This window comes from Drosophila arizonae, chromosome 4 (genome assembly GCF_054131065.1).
Source record: "Drosophila arizonae isolate 15081-1271.41 chromosome 4, UAZ_ARI_1.0, whole genome shotgun sequence".
NCBI lineage: Eukaryota > Metazoa > Arthropoda > Insecta > Diptera > Drosophilidae > Drosophila > Drosophila arizonae.
The window spans coordinates 14,602,379-14,620,900 of NC_142924.1; the positions used below are offsets into that span (position 1 = coordinate 14,602,379).

The 18,522-nt window shown below is 42.3% G+C and overlaps 6 protein-coding genes across 11 annotated transcripts; 3 read left to right on the forward strand and 3 right to left on the reverse strand.

The window, feature by feature from the left end:
* Positions 1–89: 89 nt before the first annotated feature.
* LOC108612997 (uncharacterized) lies at positions 90–1,009 on the forward strand. Its single transcript, XM_018006148.2, has one exon. The coding sequence runs from the start codon at positions 147–149 to the stop codon at positions 891–893; it is 747 nt and encodes a 248-aa protein (XP_017861637.1). The 5' UTR covers positions 90–146; the 3' UTR covers positions 894–1,009.
* Positions 1,010–1,053: 44 nt separating this feature from the next.
* LOC108612986 (TOM1-like protein 2) lies at positions 1,054–5,199 on the reverse strand. 3 transcript variants are annotated; one of them, XM_089467181.1, is made up of 6 exons: positions 4,987–5,199; positions 3,113–3,564; positions 2,331–3,049; positions 2,101–2,263; positions 1,863–1,913; positions 1,054–1,673 (listed from the first exon to the last, which is right to left on the reverse strand). In XM_089467181.1, exons 1-6 carry the CDS (start codon positions 5,051–5,053, stop codon positions 1,482–1,484), a joined length of 1,644 nt encoding a protein of 547 aa, XP_089323307.1. In that variant the 5' UTR covers positions 5,054–5,199; the 3' UTR covers positions 1,054–1,481. The 3 variants fall into 3 exon arrangements, with proteins under 3 accessions (XP_089323307.1, XP_017861621.1, XP_017861622.1); XM_018006132.2 differs by having other exon boundaries at positions 2,092–2,263; XM_018006133.2 differs by lacking the exon at positions 1,863–1,913 and having other exon boundaries at positions 2,092–2,263.
* A 60-nt stretch (positions 5,200–5,259) lies between these two features.
* Positions 5,260–12,885, forward strand: scny (ubiquitin specific peptidase 36). Of its 3 annotated transcripts, XR_001915797.2 has the most exons (5): positions 5,260–6,581; positions 7,978–8,747; positions 8,819–10,708; positions 11,065–11,382; positions 11,827–11,965. XR_001915797.2 is itself a non-coding variant. In XM_018006120.2 (4 exons), the coding sequence occupies exons 1-4, from the start codon at positions 6,176–6,178 to the stop codon at positions 12,208–12,210; spliced, it is 3,450 nt and encodes a 1,149-aa protein (XP_017861609.1). In that variant the 5' UTR covers positions 5,260–6,175; the 3' UTR covers positions 12,211–12,885. The 3 variants fall into 3 exon arrangements, 2 of the variants coding, with proteins under 2 accessions (XP_017861609.1, XP_089323281.1); XM_018006120.2 differs by lacking the exon at positions 11,065–11,382 and having other exon boundaries at positions 11,827–12,885; XM_089467155.1 differs by lacking the exons at positions 5,260–6,581; positions 11,065–11,382 and adding an exon at positions 6,976–7,663 and having other exon boundaries at positions 11,827–12,885.
* Positions 12,886–12,977: 92 nt separating this feature from the next.
* Positions 12,978–14,073, reverse strand: vito (nucleolar protein viriato). The gene is made up of 2 exons (XM_018006147.2): positions 13,914–14,073; positions 12,978–13,854 (listed from the first exon to the last, which is right to left on the reverse strand). The coding sequence occupies exons 1-2, from the start codon at positions 13,967–13,969 to the stop codon at positions 13,122–13,124; spliced, it is 789 nt and encodes a 262-aa protein (XP_017861636.1). The 5' UTR covers positions 13,970–14,073; the 3' UTR covers positions 12,978–13,121.
* A 201-nt stretch (positions 14,074–14,274) lies between these two features.
* Positions 14,275–16,906, reverse strand: Myt1 (protein kinase, membrane associated tyrosine/threonine 1). Its single transcript, XM_018006134.2, has 6 exons — positions 16,765–16,906; positions 16,473–16,706; positions 15,469–16,378; positions 15,261–15,406; positions 14,813–15,198; positions 14,275–14,750 (listed from the first exon to the last, which is right to left on the reverse strand). Exons 2-6 carry the CDS (start codon positions 16,533–16,535, stop codon positions 14,603–14,605), a joined length of 1,653 nt encoding a protein of 550 aa, XP_017861623.1. The 5' UTR covers positions 16,536–16,706; positions 16,765–16,906; the 3' UTR covers positions 14,275–14,602.
* On the forward strand, positions 16,840–18,375 carry Pmi (Transmembrane protein Pmi). Of its 2 annotated transcripts, none has more exons than XM_018006151.2 (4): positions 16,840–16,979; positions 17,284–17,432; positions 17,494–17,678; positions 17,734–18,375. In XM_018006151.2, the coding sequence occupies exons 1-4, from the start codon at positions 16,957–16,959 to the stop codon at positions 17,899–17,901; spliced, it is 525 nt and encodes a 174-aa protein (XP_017861640.1). In that variant the 5' UTR covers positions 16,840–16,956; the 3' UTR covers positions 17,902–18,375. The 2 variants fall into 2 exon arrangements, with proteins under 2 accessions (XP_017861640.1, XP_017861641.1); XM_018006152.2 differs by having other exon boundaries at positions 16,868–17,008.
* Positions 18,376–18,522: the final 147 nt, after the last annotated feature.

Below are 18,522 nucleotides of genomic sequence, written 5' to 3' on the forward strand. Positions count from 1 at the left end.
AATCTTATTACTAAATGGCTCAGTGTTGACAACGTACAAAATGCCCCGGCTACTTGGTCAATGCGAGACAGCTCGATAGAAATCGTCATCGTTATCGTCATCGTGAACAGCTGTTTTTGACTTTTTGTTAATTGCTAAAATTTAAAATGACGAATAACATCGTTAAAGTCTTACAGCGCTCCCAGCTAAGTCACAGCCAAGCGGATGTGAAGCATTTTATCTATATACACAGCAAGTGGTTGGAGGATGTGACTGAGCTGGAATTATTGCTCACAACGAGTAATAACAGTTATAGAGCGATTTTGAAGCATGATGAAATTAAGAGCGCTGCGGAAGAACTGGAGCAACCCTATGATGAGTTCTTTGCGGAATGTAAAAACGCTCTTATAACTCAAATGGGTCTGCCTGGCTTCGACTACGAACTGAATGAGCAGCAGCCTTGCTTTAAGCTCTACAAGTGCACTGGCTATGAGACGCTTTATATAGATTTGCCTCTGCGGAAGGTATCAAATTGCTATCAAATGCTAGATGCAGCCATTGAAAGTGCACAACGAGCACCTGCTGCCCAAGCTTCTTGGACTGGGGAGACTAGTGAGCAGTACAACGAACTGCGCACAGAATACGATCAGTATATTAAGGACACCAAATTATGCGAAAAGAAATTGCTCCAGAAATTCGTGTTATTAATGAATAGTAAAAAGGAGCGGATTGAGGAGCTTGAGCGAAAGCTGGAGCAACGCAATAATGTTGCAGCTAATGCAGGCACCCATGAAGAGGCTGACAAAATTGAAGATGATGATGACGATGACGATGACTACGGTGGCGAGACGCAAGTCATGTCCCAAGGGGAACTCATGCAGGAACGACAAAGAATAGCCCAAAACACAAAGTAGGCTAAGCATTCCATAGAAAAGTCCAACAAAAAATATCAACTGTCTTATTTTTAGTATTACCTCTTACCTTTACATATAATGTAATGGAATTTTATAATAAATATTGCTTAAATATATGAGTTTGTGTAAACATTCCCTCTCAATACCAAACGCTCAGATATTTTCCACTGATGTGATTAGTTTCGTTTTTCTTTTCTTTAATAAATTAACTTTATAAGGTATATGTGTATATGTATAAATAAACAACAAATAGACTTTTTTAACATAATATACATTACAATTACAGTCAATGTGTATGTGTGTGTTTAGCTTACGATTAGAGCAAAATAAAATTGCATTTTGGAATACGTTACAATTGTCGTTGCAGTTAATATTTTTGGAATTTCTTGTTAAGAAAATGATAGTGACAATGAATTAAAAAAATACGAAAGCCAATTGGAAAACAAATTAAAACATTTTACATAAATTGTTATATGTATGCGCTATTTATAAATATATATATTTATATATATTGTATGTATAATTATGTTAGGCGTGTGTAACATTTCGGAAAGAGTAAACAAATTGGAGCTGTTGCCGCGAACGTACTCAAAGAGCGAGCAGATCCTCATCAGCGCCTGGTTTCTTTGGTGTCTGTCGTAAGCTGTTGTCTGTCGTAGCAGATCCTGTCGCGGAATTCGATGCATTGATCGTTGGAAGATTTTCAGCGGCAGCGGCACGTTCTTCAAGGAATTTGTCAAACTCGGAGCTTGTCAACTCCTCAATGCCATCAATGTCTTTCTGTTGGGAATAAACAAAACATTAGTAAATGCATTTTGCACCGACAGAAATCTAACAAAAAGCAAACGCAATTCATGTTATTAATCGAACAATTTAAAAGCTAGTATGTGCCATGAGTGCATAAAAGAAAAACAAGCTTGTGGGTGGAAAAATTTGGTGAAATTGCTGTTTTGCTGCATTGCTACTTACTGAGCTGCCCAGCCACGCCTCCATTTCGTCGATCTCGTTCTCTTTCGTCGACTATATGGGCGCCATCGAAACCAAAAACAAACCAAATTTTAATTTGCATTCAATAACATAAAAGTAAATAAATAAACAGTATTGCAAATTGAAATATGAAATAAATTAAGGATTAGACAAACAAAGATTAGAGCGACATATTAATTTACATCGGATCTAAGGCGTTCACATTACTCACTTTACTTACCACCGGCGGATCGCCGGCTGAGCGTTGTGTTTGCTGTTGCTGTGGCGGTATTACAGCAGCTGCTGCGGCTCCTGCTAGTGCTGGATTTGGTTGCTTGTACGGCGAGGAAACGCTGCCAGCTGCTGCATCCACAATAGGTATATCGCGTAGCAAATCACTTTTGCTGGAGTCACAAAGAAATGAATTTAGCAATTTATGTATAAGACCAATATAAATAATATTTTTCTCACTGGTTGCCATCCGTGCGTGACTGCGCCAGCATGTCAAACTCATCCGCAGCGCCTGTTGCGCCAACAACTGGCGCAGCTGCTGCTCCGCCACCTGCGCCCAATTGCATCTGTCCAAAGGCTTGAGGCAAATTATCCTCACTGCTCTCAATCAAGTCGATTAGCAGCTGATCACTTTGTGGCGTATTGCTGACAGCTCCGGCTGTGGCTGGTACAGCAGTTGCAGCTGCTCCAGCTGTCGCTGCTGCCACACCTGCTACCGGAACACCCATCGCAGCGCCTAGCACAGCAGATGGAGACGTTACAGCTGCCGCTCCCGCAGTACTCTGCGCGCGACTCTTCTCGTAGCGCTGGTGACGCAAGAACAAATTGTTTAGCTCATCGTTTATGCGCAGAAATTCCGCTGTCAACTCATCGTCCTGTACGCGTCCAATAAGATCGACGATGCGTGACTGCATCTCTTTGCAGGTGGCAGTCAACTCATTTAGCAGGGCATAGTCATCGGGCAGCTCTTGGCCCGGCTTCAGCACGCTCAGCATTTCAGCCAATATGCTCATATTGTTGCTAACAATTTCCAGTTCCGAGCGTAGTTTTGCGCCCTGTTCGGGCGTTAAATGCAGTGGTCCAGTGGCTGGCGCAGCAGCTGCCGCATGCTGAGGCGATATGGTATGTTGGGCGCCCATCAGCTGTGGATGCGGCAAGGGATGCACTTCTGGAACGCTCTGAAAACAAAATATATAAATACTTTACGATTGTTGTTAATAGTTAATAGTCCATGCGCTCACTCTTTGTGGCGTATATATGGGCGCCATAGCATCCAGATCGGTGGGCGGAAATTCGATGCCCTTGTTCTTCAGTTCCATGTACATTTGGGTAACACCATTAAGATCGGGCTGATTTTTGAATGCATCTGCCCAGATCTGTATCAGACTAAGAACCTTCTCTTGCATTATGGCGGGCGGATCATTTTTGGGTCCAATCAATTTGACCAGCTCATTGATGAAGTCCTTTTGGGCAACCAGAACATGGAACGCCTTGCCACAGTTCTTTACACACGTCTCCAGCACAGTGAGCGTATACATGATCACCTGATTATTTTTGCCAGCATTCTGTGACAGGCGTTTGCGAATAGCACGCATTGCGTCACGTGCTGTGTCGGAGGATTCGTTGATCATGTCGCAGATTTCCATGTTCGCTGCCCAATTCTCAGAAGCTAAGCTCGCGTCGGTGGCAGCTTCTGCAAATGAACATACATGATATAAATATATTATTTCATTTTTGGCGATGTTAGCATTTAAACAATTTGTTTAAATATTTGATTTGTCTTTTAAGCAATCAAGAGCATTTTTTGTTTTGTTTATTTTTATGTCGAGTCATCGCATTTTGTTTACGCGATAAAAATCAACAATAAAAAAATCATGTGGCAGAAATAAATTTTGCAAGCAATAAGATCTTTTTATTACTATAAAAACCACAATAGTATATTCATAAATATATGCATATATGAATATGTAATTCTAATTTGATCAGAAGTTACTTCGCATTGAAATTCAAATCATGTTAACGCAACAAGACATTTGCTTCGTGTAACCCGATCATATTATATACGAGAGAATGAGCAAAAGAAAGAGAGTGTGATAGAGAGCCAGAGAGGGAGAGTACTTTCGAATATTGTTGAGTGCAACGCACTGCCCACCCTAAAAGAAACGCAATAGGCAACAACAAACAAAACAAAACAAAAGAGATAGGAAAAGCAAAGTGGAACGAAAGAAGAGGTGAAGCAACAAATTAGTGAATTAGTAAACCAGTGAAAATTAGCGCTAATACACAAAAGCAAGCACACACACGCACACATACAGGTATATATACCAGTAAGTGACTACGAAAATGAGCAGAAAGTAAAAATGAATAAATTAACACTTTTATGTAACGAGCAACCCAACTAGAGGCAGCCGTAAGTCTCGATGACTAATTGCGTGCAGCGCACTTTGAGCTGGTCAAGGAATTGGGCGGAAAGGTGCGTGTGTCGAATTATTATTAAATGTACATATTTTATTTCTATTTGTTTTAGGTTTCGTGTATTCGATGACTAACAAAAATCCATTAACATGAAAATGATTCGTTGTTTACGTACATACATATGTGTTTCTATGTGTCATTAGGGAATAGGCCGCTTTTCATCACTACTTGTCACTCATACATACTCAACTCACACACCCACATACACATATTAAATATGTACGGTATGTGTAGCTGCAATCTTATCAGACAATGGGCTAATTAGGGGAAGGGGAATTGCCGTCGTACTAACCTGATAACGAGCTTACTTTTCGCCATAATATTCAGATGGCAACAACAAATCTAGCTTTGCGGTAAGCGGTTGGTGTGCGTATGTGTGAGTGACAATAAGAAAATGACAAAACGACCAAAAGAAAGTTGGGAAAATTCAATTTTCCATGAACAGATTTTCATGCGCTGCTTGAATGCTATCCATTGCAGCTACAATGTAAATGCGCAAATAAACACAACCACACACAACATTTACTTGCTTGAAAAGTGATACAATTTAATAAATGCCTACATATATATTACACCCACTCATATTCACACCCACACATATTACACACATTATGCGACCGCTATTTTGTCATTTACTCACCGATACGCTGTCCGATAGGTGTTGAGAAAACATTGCCCAGAGCGCCAACATTGAAGAACGAAGCCATTTTGGTGCACTGTGTTTTGTGTTACACGTCTTAAATTTATTTATTTTGTTTTCACTAGTAAAGAGCGCAAATGTTTATGCGTTTACATCTGCTGCACTTGTCATGCAGAGTGACCACGATCAATAAAACCGAAAATACCAAAGTGTTACCAAAGTTACTGAGCTGCCAACTTAATATGAGGGGCAATTCGCGTGCAGCCAACTTCATGTAAAGGCCGGACTGTGCGCAGCTAAGTTCACTTGGAGCTGCCATCTAATTTTAATAAGTGGGCAGTCTACTTGAGCGAATAGAGATGCGAAAGAGAATCGACAGTCGGAAGAAACACGAGGGAAGGAATTGTCATTATTTTTCTAAAATCAACTTTTCGTTCGCGAAATGTGCAAATACAATTGATAATATCGTAATGTGCAGTTTGCAAATAAATTACGACGTGTTTCGTGTTTCCTAACTGGCTTTCATGAAGATTTCGGATAGCAATAGTATAAAGCGAAAAAAGCGTGTGTAATTGTATTAGTGTGCGTGCGTCGGTTTGGCTGGTTGGTGTGTTGGCCGAAAGCAGTAAAACGAAAACTGAAGACGAAAAAATATAAGAAAAAGAACATAAAGACATACATAGTAGTCGCGCGGGCAACGAACGTTCAGCGTTATTGAAGGACGACGAGCGGTCGCTGAACGGACGCTGGCAGCGGCAGCAGCAACGATAGCCATAATAAAAACGTGTGCAGTTGTCGACCGGGCGGAGGATCTTGAAGATTGCGCAAATGCACAACAGCTAGCTGTGAAGCAAAGCGCGCGTGTGTGCTGTGTGCGTGTGTGTGTGTGTTGGTGCGTGTCTGGGTCCGAGTCCGCGCAACACTCCCGCCGCCTACGCCACATAACCAACAACAGCAACAAAAAAAAAAAATCAAAGCGAATCGAATGCTTTCATTTCCTTTTCGACACTCCCCCCCATAATCCCGCTGTAAGCGATTGAATTTAACGCGCTATCGCCTATTCCCAATAACACCCATACAACCCCGCCCAAAACTCAATTTGACGTCCATTATCAGTATCAGAGTTTCGGGGGAGCGCAGCGCAAAATCCTTCAAAATTCCACCACAAACGCCTACCAGTGCGAGCGCCATGCCCGTCTCGTTGGCTGTGTGCGAAACAGCAAATGTCGTGAACGCCGCGCTGCGGGAATCGCTTGGTGGCGGCGGCGGCAGTGGTTGCGTAGCAGCGGCCGCGGCTGGCGGTCGATCCGGCTCTGGTTCGAGTTCTACCGCTGCTGCGGCTGCTTCTGCTGATGAGGCCAAAATTGGCGATTCTTCGGCCACGGATAATCTGCAGAGTCAAATTGTGGCAAACGCCAAACGCGTATTGCTGGCCAAAATCGAATACGAGGAGGTGGAGAACTACCATGAATCTGTGCTGGCCAAACTCAAATCAAAATACATCGTCATAAAGCCGGATAACAGTGGAGCTGCCAACTGCAGCTACAAAACTAACGGTACTAGCACTGGCAAAGCACTCAGCTCGAACGGGCATGGTAAGTGTTTTGTTTCTTTTGTTTTTCTGTTTGTTATATAAAGTATGTGTGTATGTGTATGCGTTATGTTTATTTTGCCATATTCAGCGCAAAATCACGTGTGAACGACTCAACATAATTGTCTGCCTGCAACATTTATAAGCTTCTAAGGCGACGTCGACGTCGCCACCAACGTCTCAGCGGCACCTTCTGTGGCCCTGTATGTTTGTGAAAAAACTGGGCTGGTTTACGTGGTGGCCATATATAAACAGAATGTGAAGAATAGAGACACAGCAAGCAAAACAAGTATACGATCACAAAGAGTAAGTTGGACAGGCTGCGACGTCAACAGCGACAGCGATTGCAGCAGCGAGCCACTACAAAATTTTACTACTGTCTACTTCTGAATCACATAGCAGAAGCAGAAAAAAACGTGCAGCCGTCGCGGCAAACATTTTTACACGCGGTCGCTCATTTGCGCCCGCTCGCACTCACACGAATACACCGCTTGTGCGCTATCTCTCGCACTCATTGTGTTGTGTTGCAATGGGAGGTTTTCCTTCATTTATTCACTCGATTCTCAGCAAATGTTTCTTCACATTTCGCTGATTGTTTTGAATGAGCATATATACAAACATATGTATGTATGGATTTGTGCATACACTTACAAGTATTTATCTGTGTTTGTGAGTCATGCACGCACGCAGACACACGCACACACACACAGACACACGTACGCGCGTTGCGAATCATTTGAGCAAAGCAGGAAGTAAAACAAAGGCGCAAGATATTGCAGACAAATGGTCAAAGACTTCTGCCTGGCCATGTTTTGTCAGCAGCAGAAGCAGAACACCTACAACAACAGGCATTGTTGGACCGCGCCAAAGTTGTACCATTTGCACAACGAGCTGTCCGAATTTCAGTTGGCAACACTCAACGTAATCGTGGAACTTGCAATTTGCATGCGCTAAAACGGGACGACAATACGTTTCGACGCAGTGTATAGTGGTCACTCTTCTTTTTCTCATTTCTTTTTGTAAAGCTAACGAGTACGTCAAGTAAACGCTCGCTGTTATCAACACAACACAAACACAAATGCACAGGTGACCAATTATATATGTGCATAACTCTCTATATACATACGTATATATCTATTTGTGTGTGTGTATGTAGCGCTCGCTGCCTCTGGCAGTATTTGTGTCCGTCATATTCGTTTTAATTTTAGTATTAAAGCTAATTTTTCGTGTGCCACAACTGGGATACGTCCAATGTATTATAATGACTGTGTTAATTGCGGATAGCAGCTACGCACTGTGGCTGCTCTATAAATTGATTTTGTTGCCCTGTCTGCTGCTGCTGGTGCGACTCTTTCGACATGTGCTAATGCCCAGGCACAAATTTGCTGTTTCATTCACAGACAATACGAACGGTGTGAACGGCAGCAGTGCTGCGACTGTGAATGGCAATCGCAAACAGACAGTGGAGCAGTCCAATCAGAATTCCACTACGAACCCCAATGAATTGCCCAAGCCCAAGCGGGTGCTGTACCCGCGCGAGAACATTCGCATCGGGTGGAAGCAGTCGGATAGGAAGTGGCAAGTGGGAGCCGGAATGCTGAATGTGGGCAATACGTGTTACCTCAATTCGACGCTACAGGCTCTTTTCCACATACCAGCACTAGCCAACTGGCTTGTGTCGGAGACGGCGCACGTGGAGAACTGCAACATAAGCGAGTCATGTGGTAGCGGTGGCTGCATCATTTGTGCAATGGCCAAGACGTTGCAGACAACACAGTCGAATCAGACGGCGGTTCGACCATTTCTCATATACACAAAGCTGCGCCAAATATGCAAACACATGGTCGTTGGCCGCCAGGAGGATGCCCATGAGTTCTTGCGCTTTCTGGTCGAGGCTATGGAGAAGGCGTATCTGATGCGCTTTCGCAACTACAAAGAACTTGATCAGCTGGTGAAGGAGACGACGCCGCTGAGTCAAATCTTTGGTGGCTATTTGCGTAGCGAGGTTCGCTGCCTTAGCTGCAATCATGTCTCGATTACGTTTCAACATTTCCAAGATCTGTTGCTGGACATACGCAAGGCGGACACCCTGGAGGAGGCGTTTGATGGCTATTTTTCACGTGAGCGCCTCGAGGACATGGGCTACAAGTGCGAGGGCTGCAAGAAAAAGGTGAGTCTAGTCTAGTTGTCCATAAGAGTATTTTGATTTGAAATTCATATTTACATATATTCTTCTCCAAGGTCTCTGCTACTAAACAATTCAGCTTGGAACGTGCTCCAATCACGCTCTGCATCCAGTTGAAGCGCTTCTCGATGATGGGTAATAAGCTGACCAAACAGATTAGCTTCAAGCCACGCATAGACCTCAGCCGGTTCGCGGCACGCAGCCCAGCGGCGTCAACCCAGCCCTTGAGCTATCGCCTGGTATCGATGGTCACCCATTTGGGCGTTTCTCAGCACTGTGGCCATTATACGGCCATTGGGCTAACCGAGTCGGGCAGCTATTACAACTTTGATGACAGCTATGTACGGCCCATTGCGATGCAAAGTGTCTGCAATACGAATGCGTACATCATGTTCTACGAGCTGGACGTGGCCAGCAGCAGCATCAACAGCAGCAGCAGCTGCAGTACATCTGTGCCCAAGCTGAACGGACTTCGTCTCAATGGACAGCACAGCCCGTCGGTAGCCACTACAGCTGTGGCAGCTACGGCCACCTCAACATCTGCCTCTGCCGTGTCCCCGCGTTTCATTGGTCCACAGTTGCCTAATGGCTATGCCAACAACAATGGCCATGTACTTGGTGCTGCAAACACTTCAATTCAGTTCAAGTCATCGCCACAGAAACAGCCACAACAGCAGCAGCATAATGGCCTCCTAATGGGGGCCAATAAATTTCAGGAGTCTGCGCAATCGAAGCATTCACTGGTTGGGTCATTGCATAAGGGAGAAACTGCTGCAAATGCAAGTGCAAATGCAATTGCAAATGCAAATTCTAACAAAAGTTCCTGCAACAACAACACTTTAGCAACCAATAGCCAACACCAGCAACAACATATTCTGCCAATATCATCCGATGAGGAGGATGAGGATGAGGACAGTGACGATGATGTTGATGTGAAAGCCAACACAGCGCCTCAGCTGCCGAGCATGCCGAAAATGTTTGAGGATGCCGAGAGTGTTGCACAAACTGCCAAGTTGAAGCCAAAGACGCCACTCAAGAGCCTGGTGCCGTATGAGTCTGCCTCCGAGGAGGAGCAGGAACAGCAGCAACAACAACAACAGCTGCTAGTGTCACCACAGCTACAGCCAGCTAATCCCCGCAAGCGACGCAGTGGCGCCGATTCAAGTGAATCGGAGGATGAGCAACCATCCATAATGCGTAATGGTCATGCCAAGAGCAATGGCAGTGGGAATGAGTCCAGCACCAAATCCAACAAGTCCGCCTCAAATGCCTCGTCGGCCAATGTTAACAGCCACAAACAAAAGACTGATGCCATAGACGAGATATTCAAAAGTCTAAACAACTATAAAAATAAACACAGAGCCACAGCAGCAGGAACTACGACTGCTGATGCAGACGAGGATGAGCAGCAGCAGCAGCAGGTCACAAGAAAACCAAGCAACTCTAGCTCCAGCTCCAGCTTGATCAGCAAAAATGGCTGGCAGTCACAAAATGGCAAGGCGCCGGCATCGCCAAAGACGCCGCCCTCGCCAGCCGTGATTAAATCCAAGACTGGCATTTGGCAAATAACCCGCACGGATGATGATAACGATGATGATGATGAGGATGCGGATGAGGATGATGACGCAGACGCTGATGCAGAACAGGAAGAATACGATGATGAAGTCGTTGTCGTGGAGGAGCCCACACCGAGTATCACGACTAAAAATCTCAACAATCCATTTGCCAGCAAACCGTCTTCAGCAGATGCCATGCCTGGGGCCAAGCGCCAGAAATTGCTAAATGGTAGCGCCAAGTCGGCGCAGGCGCCTCGCGTCGGCAATGGCTATCAAAGTGAGGCTACGGCCAATGGCAATGCAGTCAGCGAACTGTTAAAGCAGACCCATCGTGGCTATGGCACTTCGGTGCTCAGCTGGACCGGCAAAACGTCCGATTTGGACAAGCAGGTAAGAGCCAGAACACCCGCTTCTTAAATGCATTACATTGTAGCTTGTAATTTGGCTTTAGTTGATTAAAGATGCGTCGTTTTTGCTTAGTTAATCGAGACAGTTAAAAAGCGGGCTTCCCTATTGATAAATACACCGAGGCGCAGTAAAAACAACGCATTTTTATGAGAGATTTTGTACTCTGTACTATGCTTTTCAGTTTGTATCTATGTATATGTGGTGATTGTTTTTGGTTTTGTTTTTAGTTTTCTTTTTGTATTTGTAAATATTCATTGCATGATGACTTTTTTGTTGTTACGAAAATTGTTTTGTAATTTTTGCATTTGTTTCCACCATTTTACCCCACATTCATATAGAGTTTTGATTTGGTTTGTGCGAAACGGATAGCTGGTTACGGCGATATGGATGGGTCTGTCGGCGTCAGCAGTGACAGTAATATTAACAATAACAAGAACATTGACAGCAACAGCAACATGAAGAGCTTGACGGCTCCAACCGATAAATTGTTTTAGCCGTTGTTGCAAGAAGTGCTTGTATATCTCAATTTTCCCCAATTCGCCTCGAACTGTGATTGTGTTGAAGTCTCCATGCTGCGTGTGGATACTTCAATGCGCCTAATACTCCCCACCCAAAAACCTGTTTCAAGAACTCGTCGAAATCCTAGCGCCCAATAGGTAAAGCTGCTGTTGTAGTTATCCACCTTATTATCCTCCATCTAATAAATGAAGCTTATGATTTGACTGCCAGTTTGATTCCAGTTGTTATCATAAATTCAACCGTGCCCGTTTCCGTTTTGCCAAATGAACTGATAGATAAATGTAACTGATAAAATATTCATTGAATTATTGATAGGATTAAGAGCATTCAGTGCCATATTCACTTCGAATTTGAATATTCAATTTTAGAACATGAAAAACATGCGCATTTATCAATATCGATTTCTATTAATCGATAGCTTGACAGTGCGCCTTTCAGCCTCTTACATTTATAAATCGCATGAAAATTGTGCTCGTTAACTCATCTACATAAGCTTCATTACCAAAGACCCTTCCTAGAGTCAAGCAGATTTATGTTGAGATGACCGAAATATATTAAACTGAACATATTTTTCTCCCTAGTTGCTGGCTGAAGCGCGCGAGCAGCGGAAGCGTGATGCAGAAGATGATGAAGAGAATGAAATGGATCGTGGACGTCAGCGCAAGGTCAAATCGGCGTCAGTCAAATCAAATAACGGTATACCCGGCTACAATCCATTCCAGGAGTTCGAGAGTCAGAAGCGCTGGAACGGCAACAAGTCTGGCTCTTTTCCCCGCTTCTATCAGAATTATCGACAGAATTTTCAGCAGCGCAACAAATTCAAATATAATCGATTTGGCGGCGGTGGCGCCAAATTTCAACAGCAGCGTGCCTTGCAGCGCCATCTGGCGTCTGGCGGCAGCTTCACGCGCCGTCAACATCAATCGACAGGCCATCAGCAACAGCAGCAGCAGCAACAATCGTAACTGGACGTTGATGAATGCTTCGCTGCATTAGTTGCGTTTTTTGCCGCTGTGGGGGACGCTTTTCAGCAGCTGGCAAACGTGTTCGCTTGGATTTTACACGAGTTTTGTAAACATTTTTTAACTGCTGATGCATACATTAGGACTAGGACATGTAAGCTATAAGCTAGAGCAACCTCTAACAGGTTTAATTTGTAAACGTGTTTGGCATTTTATTTATTATGTTTATTTTTAAATGAGAGTTTTGGAATACACATAATTTAAACGTAATGTCGCAGGGGCTGTAAACATTTTCAAAAAGTGTTGCAACCCCACAAAAAAATGATTATAACTATAAAACACAGAAATCATTAACGGATAGAGAGAGAGAAATAAAAACAAATACATTTATGCCTAAAACCAAAACAAAACTGTTTTAAGGAGAAAAGAAAATAAGATACACATTGATGCAAACCTTATAAGAAATACACAAAATAAAATAACAATATTTTTAAGTAACTAACAACAAACAAATTCTGTACATATTATATATTAAACAATGAGAGTAGATTAAACATCGGTCTAAGTTAGATGGCGTACTGAACGGATATTTCAATTGAACGCCACTTTTATTTATAGCATTAGCGGCAATAACCGATTGCTAGTGTTAAAATATAACCCAAATTATAAAAATAAAAACGTTGGATTTATATTATACAAACAAAGAGAAACACACATTTACGAATAAATAATAAGGCATTTGAACAAAGAAAACGGCCGGCGTCGGCGAATTAGCAAAATTATATTATACAGTTTATTTCGATCAAAATAGTGTAATAGTAAATAAACCGTAAAACAAAAAAGAAATAACTAAACATTATGTATTATCTACTATGTAAATTACATCGTTTAACCTTTTGGCTAACGCTAAATGGCTAATCGCCGCCGCCTCCGCTTCGTTTGCGTCGTAGTTCCTTCTTGTTCATTAGGCGACCTTTGCGGTAGCGCGTCTGTCCGCCGGCTGTCGCTTTACCATGCTTCAGTTTCTTTCTCAGGTGCTTGGGCACGCTTCGGATGGTGTTATTGCGGTCACGTTTCGTTTTCTGTAGATTGGTTTTCTTGTCCATGCGCTCTTTCTGCTTGAACAGTTTGCTCTTCTTAATTTTCTTCAGCGTTTTCGTTTTCATCAGTCTGTCTAGGTCCTTTTTGCTTTTTATATCTGCCTCCATAGCCTTGCTGTCTGCTTCTCCAGCTGTGGTTACCGATTTACGATTGCGTTTGGCATTCACATCGAAGTCCATGCCAGGTATGACATTGGTCTGCTGCTCGTCATCGTCTTCGCTGTTCTGCGGTGCTTCCTCTTCTTCGCTCTCCTCAGCTGTGTTGGCACCCAGCATGTTGCGTTGAGCAGCTAAATCATTCGTGGTAAGCTCCACGATTTTAACTTGCACTTCGTCATCTTCATACGCTTCAGTTTGCTCTGAGTCGTCAATCTTATCCTCCTCAGTAAGTTCCCGCAGCGGTTCAAACGATTTCTTGAGATGTTTAAAACTATCTTTCACCTCTTTTCGTATACGTTTGTGCTCCTCTTTAAGATTGCGATCCAACTCTGCCTTTGCCCGAGTGCGGCGTTCATTTTTGCGTTTTCGGAAGCCAGTCAAAAATTCTCTGTTTTGTGTGATCCAAGTTAATAACATAGTTTTGACTTGAATGCTACTGCTACTCACTTGCGTTTTTGTGGATCGAATACAATCTCAACTTTCTTCTTTTTACGAGCCGCCATCTCAATTTGATTTAGTTTTCCAAAAACCTCGTTGTTTACGTTTGGAGACAAACTAGCCACATGTGGTGTTCACAAACGCAATTTTAGACTCCTGTTAGCGTTGCATTTTGCGCCTGTAAACATAATGTTAACGCACATACGAGTTGATCATAAAATGCTGGCGGCTAAACATATATTTCTGTTAATTTGCTGTTATTATTTTTAAATGCCAAGTTTAAAACATATTTTAATATTTATTGTCTATATGTAATATACGAACATATTCGTTCGTTTCAGTGTAATATTTATTGCAATTAAATTGATAATTTTTATGATAAGTTTTCTTTATAATTTTGCGGCTTTTACAAATCGCACTTCGTATATATATCACATGCTTATATGTATTATCTTTTACAATTCGGATTACTTTATAAAAACAAAGTTTAGTTTTAACAAGTTCTTCTAAAGAAGCGTTAACATTATACAATCGTTGGGCCTAATAACTAGGGATATTTATGAGACTACGAACTAAACTCTAAATATATATAACGATATATTTTTGACATATGTATGGGTTGCATTTTTTGTAGCTGATATACTGTATATATATGCTTTGTAACCATAAATTCATTCCGTTGCAATCTTGAGGATCAATTACTCCTCATCAACATCTAATGTAAATAGTTTTTTGCCCCTAAACGAAGACGTTTCCAATACTTTTGATGGGGACGAGGCAAATGAGCAGTTTTCATCTACAGATAATAAGTTGCTCTTCTCTGGGCGAGTCTTTCGTGCGGAAGAGCTATATTATAAGAGTATATAAGTGAATATGAGAGTCGAACAGATTATGAGACAGCTACTTGCCTTCTTTGACGGTTGGCCGTTAAATGATTATGATTTATGGGCGTCGAATTCACCAGATTCTCTCGTTCACAGGCTGTCGGTGTGCCGTGCTGTGATAAATCCATATCCATGGCTAATAGAAAATCGGAGATATAACAATCACGATTACCAATGGGCGTTGATCCCACGAGCTGAAACTCTAGGCGCGGCACACCGGCCACTGATGTGGATGGTGATGAGGGCGCAGCGGTTGCTGTATTGCCATTATACATCGGAGTCTGTGAAGATGTAATGGGCTTGTACAGATGCAAGATTTCCAATAAGTAGAATAAACAACGATACGCCGCCGTCTTTAGATTGCACATTTTTAACCAAAATGCACGGCGCGAACGGCGAAAGCATTTCGACTGGAAAACATAATAGATAATAATTATATAAATGAATATTGTAAATTTGAATATACACTTACCAACAGCTTTAATGTGACCATGGACTTCTCCTGTTTTTGCATTCGCACAAGGCGAGGATGCGCCAATAGCTGTTCCGTCGTTGGTCGTTGTCGTGGATCTGGCGACATCATGCATTTAATAACCTGCTGCAGTTCCACTGAGATTTCTGCAAACGCAAAGGAATAGTTATTATTTATATTTCAATATCGTTTGAATTAAAGTACTCACTGCTGATGAACTCTTCAGGCAGCTTCCCCTGGCGCAGCTCATGCCACAACGGCCCATTGGATGGCAAGTCCATGTAGCATGACAGCTCCAGCATTGCAATGCCCAGACTAAAAATGTCTGCAGCCTTGGAGAAGTGACCCTGCAGTATTTCAGGTGCCATGTAACGTGAATCACCTTCTGTTGCCTGATGGTTGTTCGCTTTGTCCACATCGATGACCAACCCAAAGTCCGCCAACTTGCATGTGTCGTCATCATCGATCAGCACATTTTCCAGTTTAATGTCCAAGTGTATGAGATTACGATCATGTAGCGACTTCAAGCCACGTAGCAAGTCGAGTAATATATGCCAGATGCGATCCTCTGGAATATGTCGACAGCGATATAAATACTGTTCCAAGCTCTCGCGGCACAACTCCATTTGCATGAATAGCCGATCGTACTGCTCCCAGGCACGTATGAAACGAATGCAGTTTTCATGGCCAGAGAACTCCTCGTATCGCCGTACTTCCTCCAGTCGCTCAGCTCGATATTGTTCGCCACGGAACAATTGCTTGGAGATTTTGACCGCATACAGCCGGCTGTCAGAACGATCTCGCACCTGGAACACCTCACCAAAGGAGCCTTCGCCCAGCTTTGTCAGTCGTTCGAAACACTGCTCGAAGTGGCTCATATTGCAGGACGTCGTGGACATGGACGAGGCAGCTGCAGCAGCACTTGGCGACGTTGGTAATATACCGGCATCCGAGCACTCTGAGCCGCCACGAAAGGAAATCGCGTGCGCTATTTGTGAGTTGTTTGCACTGCAGGATCCGGACGACTGACTGCGATTCAAATTGTTATTCTCAACTGCAATATAGCGCGTTTTCACTTTGGGCGGTCGAAATCGGTTGCTGTCGAAATGCCCATTGAACTGCCACAAAGAAATTTTTAGTTGCAGATATTGCAGGGCGTGACAAAAACTGAATGCAACTTTGGTTGCATGTTGTAGCTGGAGTCCTTCTCACCTGTTTATGCCGGTGCTTATCATCATTTATTATCTCCGGCATCGGCAATCGTTGCTTGTCCATGTTGTTTCTCTGTTTTATTGAATTGTTTTTCTTATGTTGAAGTTGAGCAATCGGGAACTGAACTAATGAACTAGTTCGTTCGCACGAGGAGCTTCAACTTAGTTTATACGTGTCAAATTGTTTATTTCACAAAGAAGCGCAATGTAGATCATTATCATTTTGTGTTGGGGGCTGGAAATTAAAAGAAAGTAAGCATTTTATTGCCTTAATAATTGTATAAATAATTTACCAAGCAAACAATTATCAGGAAAATATATCCACTTCAGCGCTGCCACATAGTTTCATTTATTATGTCGATATTTAGCGGCGGAGCGTCGATATGTTATATGTGTGCCTCGATTTTGCCGATGGTATATATTATCGTATCGCTTAGTCCATAAAAACAACGCGCAGTTATAGTCTTCAAAACAAATGCAGCAAAATGCTTGGCAAGAGCATTGATAGGTAAATATGCGCGACATTTACAGAAACAGGTAAAAGCAGCAAGGAGCCATTTTCAAAATATGGTGCAATCTTCACTAAGTTATGCAATTTGCGATGCGGTTTCATATTGTGTATAAGTATGTAATTGTATTGCACACACATGTATGTACATTTGCATATAAGTGTGACCGCATTCACGCGCAAAATAAATACCAATTGAACACAATCGAATTCCGTTTAGATTTCAAAAATTTGAATTTAAATTCTTGTGCTGTTGAGTGTATAAAATGAAATATATTTTAAACATATCAACTTTTTATTACAGTACAGGCAAGCAGCCAACATTTCACGTAATTCGAGAAGTCTACGACAGTTCAAATGCACACGAACGCTTTGAAGCAGAGCTGGAAAAGGCGCTTGAGGCGAAAGTAGACTTTATAATCATCGAGCCGCCGCGATTAGGCGATGAGACAGGTAAATTAAAAATAGGTTTACCTAATACTTTGTCGATTTAATAACTATTTGGTACACTTAGGTCGCTGGATATGGGTAGGCAATTGCCTCCACAAGACTGCAGTGGCAACTGGCGTTGTTTCCTTAATATCTAGCTTGTTGTGGTACGACCGTCCAGTGATTGCGGCTCCCATTTGTGCAATGTCGCTCTTCTGTACCGGATTGTATACAGTTTCCTGGAACTATGATCCTTGCTGCCAATATCAGGTAATGTGAACTTGATTTTAGTTAATCAAATAAATATTAATATGTATTCTGTTAGGTGGAGGAGAATAACGAAGTTGCATTAAACAAGCTGCCGTTAACAGATGTATCCTCGCCTGTGATCCTGGGCTATGCGCCTAATACTCAATCCAAATACTTGCATCGTGGCATTACCTTCTTATCGGCGGCTTTGTGTGCTTGGCAGATATGGCGGTCATATAAGTAAACGATAAGCACTCTGAATGGGATAAGTCAGCCACTGCCAATGCAGGCGGCAACGAAGCGGCACGTAATCTTGAACTTGACCCGAAGTATTTGGTTTTATAAGTTAGTTGAACGCTGTGGCGTATGCATTTCTTTTAGAATTTCGATATTTTTCGTTTTTCCTAGTTAAATTTTTAAAGTGGTTCAGAGTCCGAAATGTCAACATGAATGTTTCTCTATAGTTGTGTACATTTTTGGCAGCTATTCACTCGCGATTGCATTATAAATGAATGACATATATTTATGTTCTAGTATTTAATGCCCTAAAAAGTCTTAAGTTAAATGATTGTTCAAGTGAAGCACTGTACAAATAATTAAGCAAAATTACTTTGTGTGTATGTATAAATAATAATAGTGATTGTTATTAGTATAGAAAACAAAAATTAAAAGCAGTGCAAGAAACTAAATAAACTCAATGCGGAACATGTTATTTAAATCGAATGCTAATATGTATATATATGCATATATTTACTGTTCATAATGGAAGCAATTGTCGCAAGCGCGTGTAATCTAACTACTACATATGTATGTACATAAATACAGGGTCCGTTTATGTCTATACTCACACACACATATATATTTG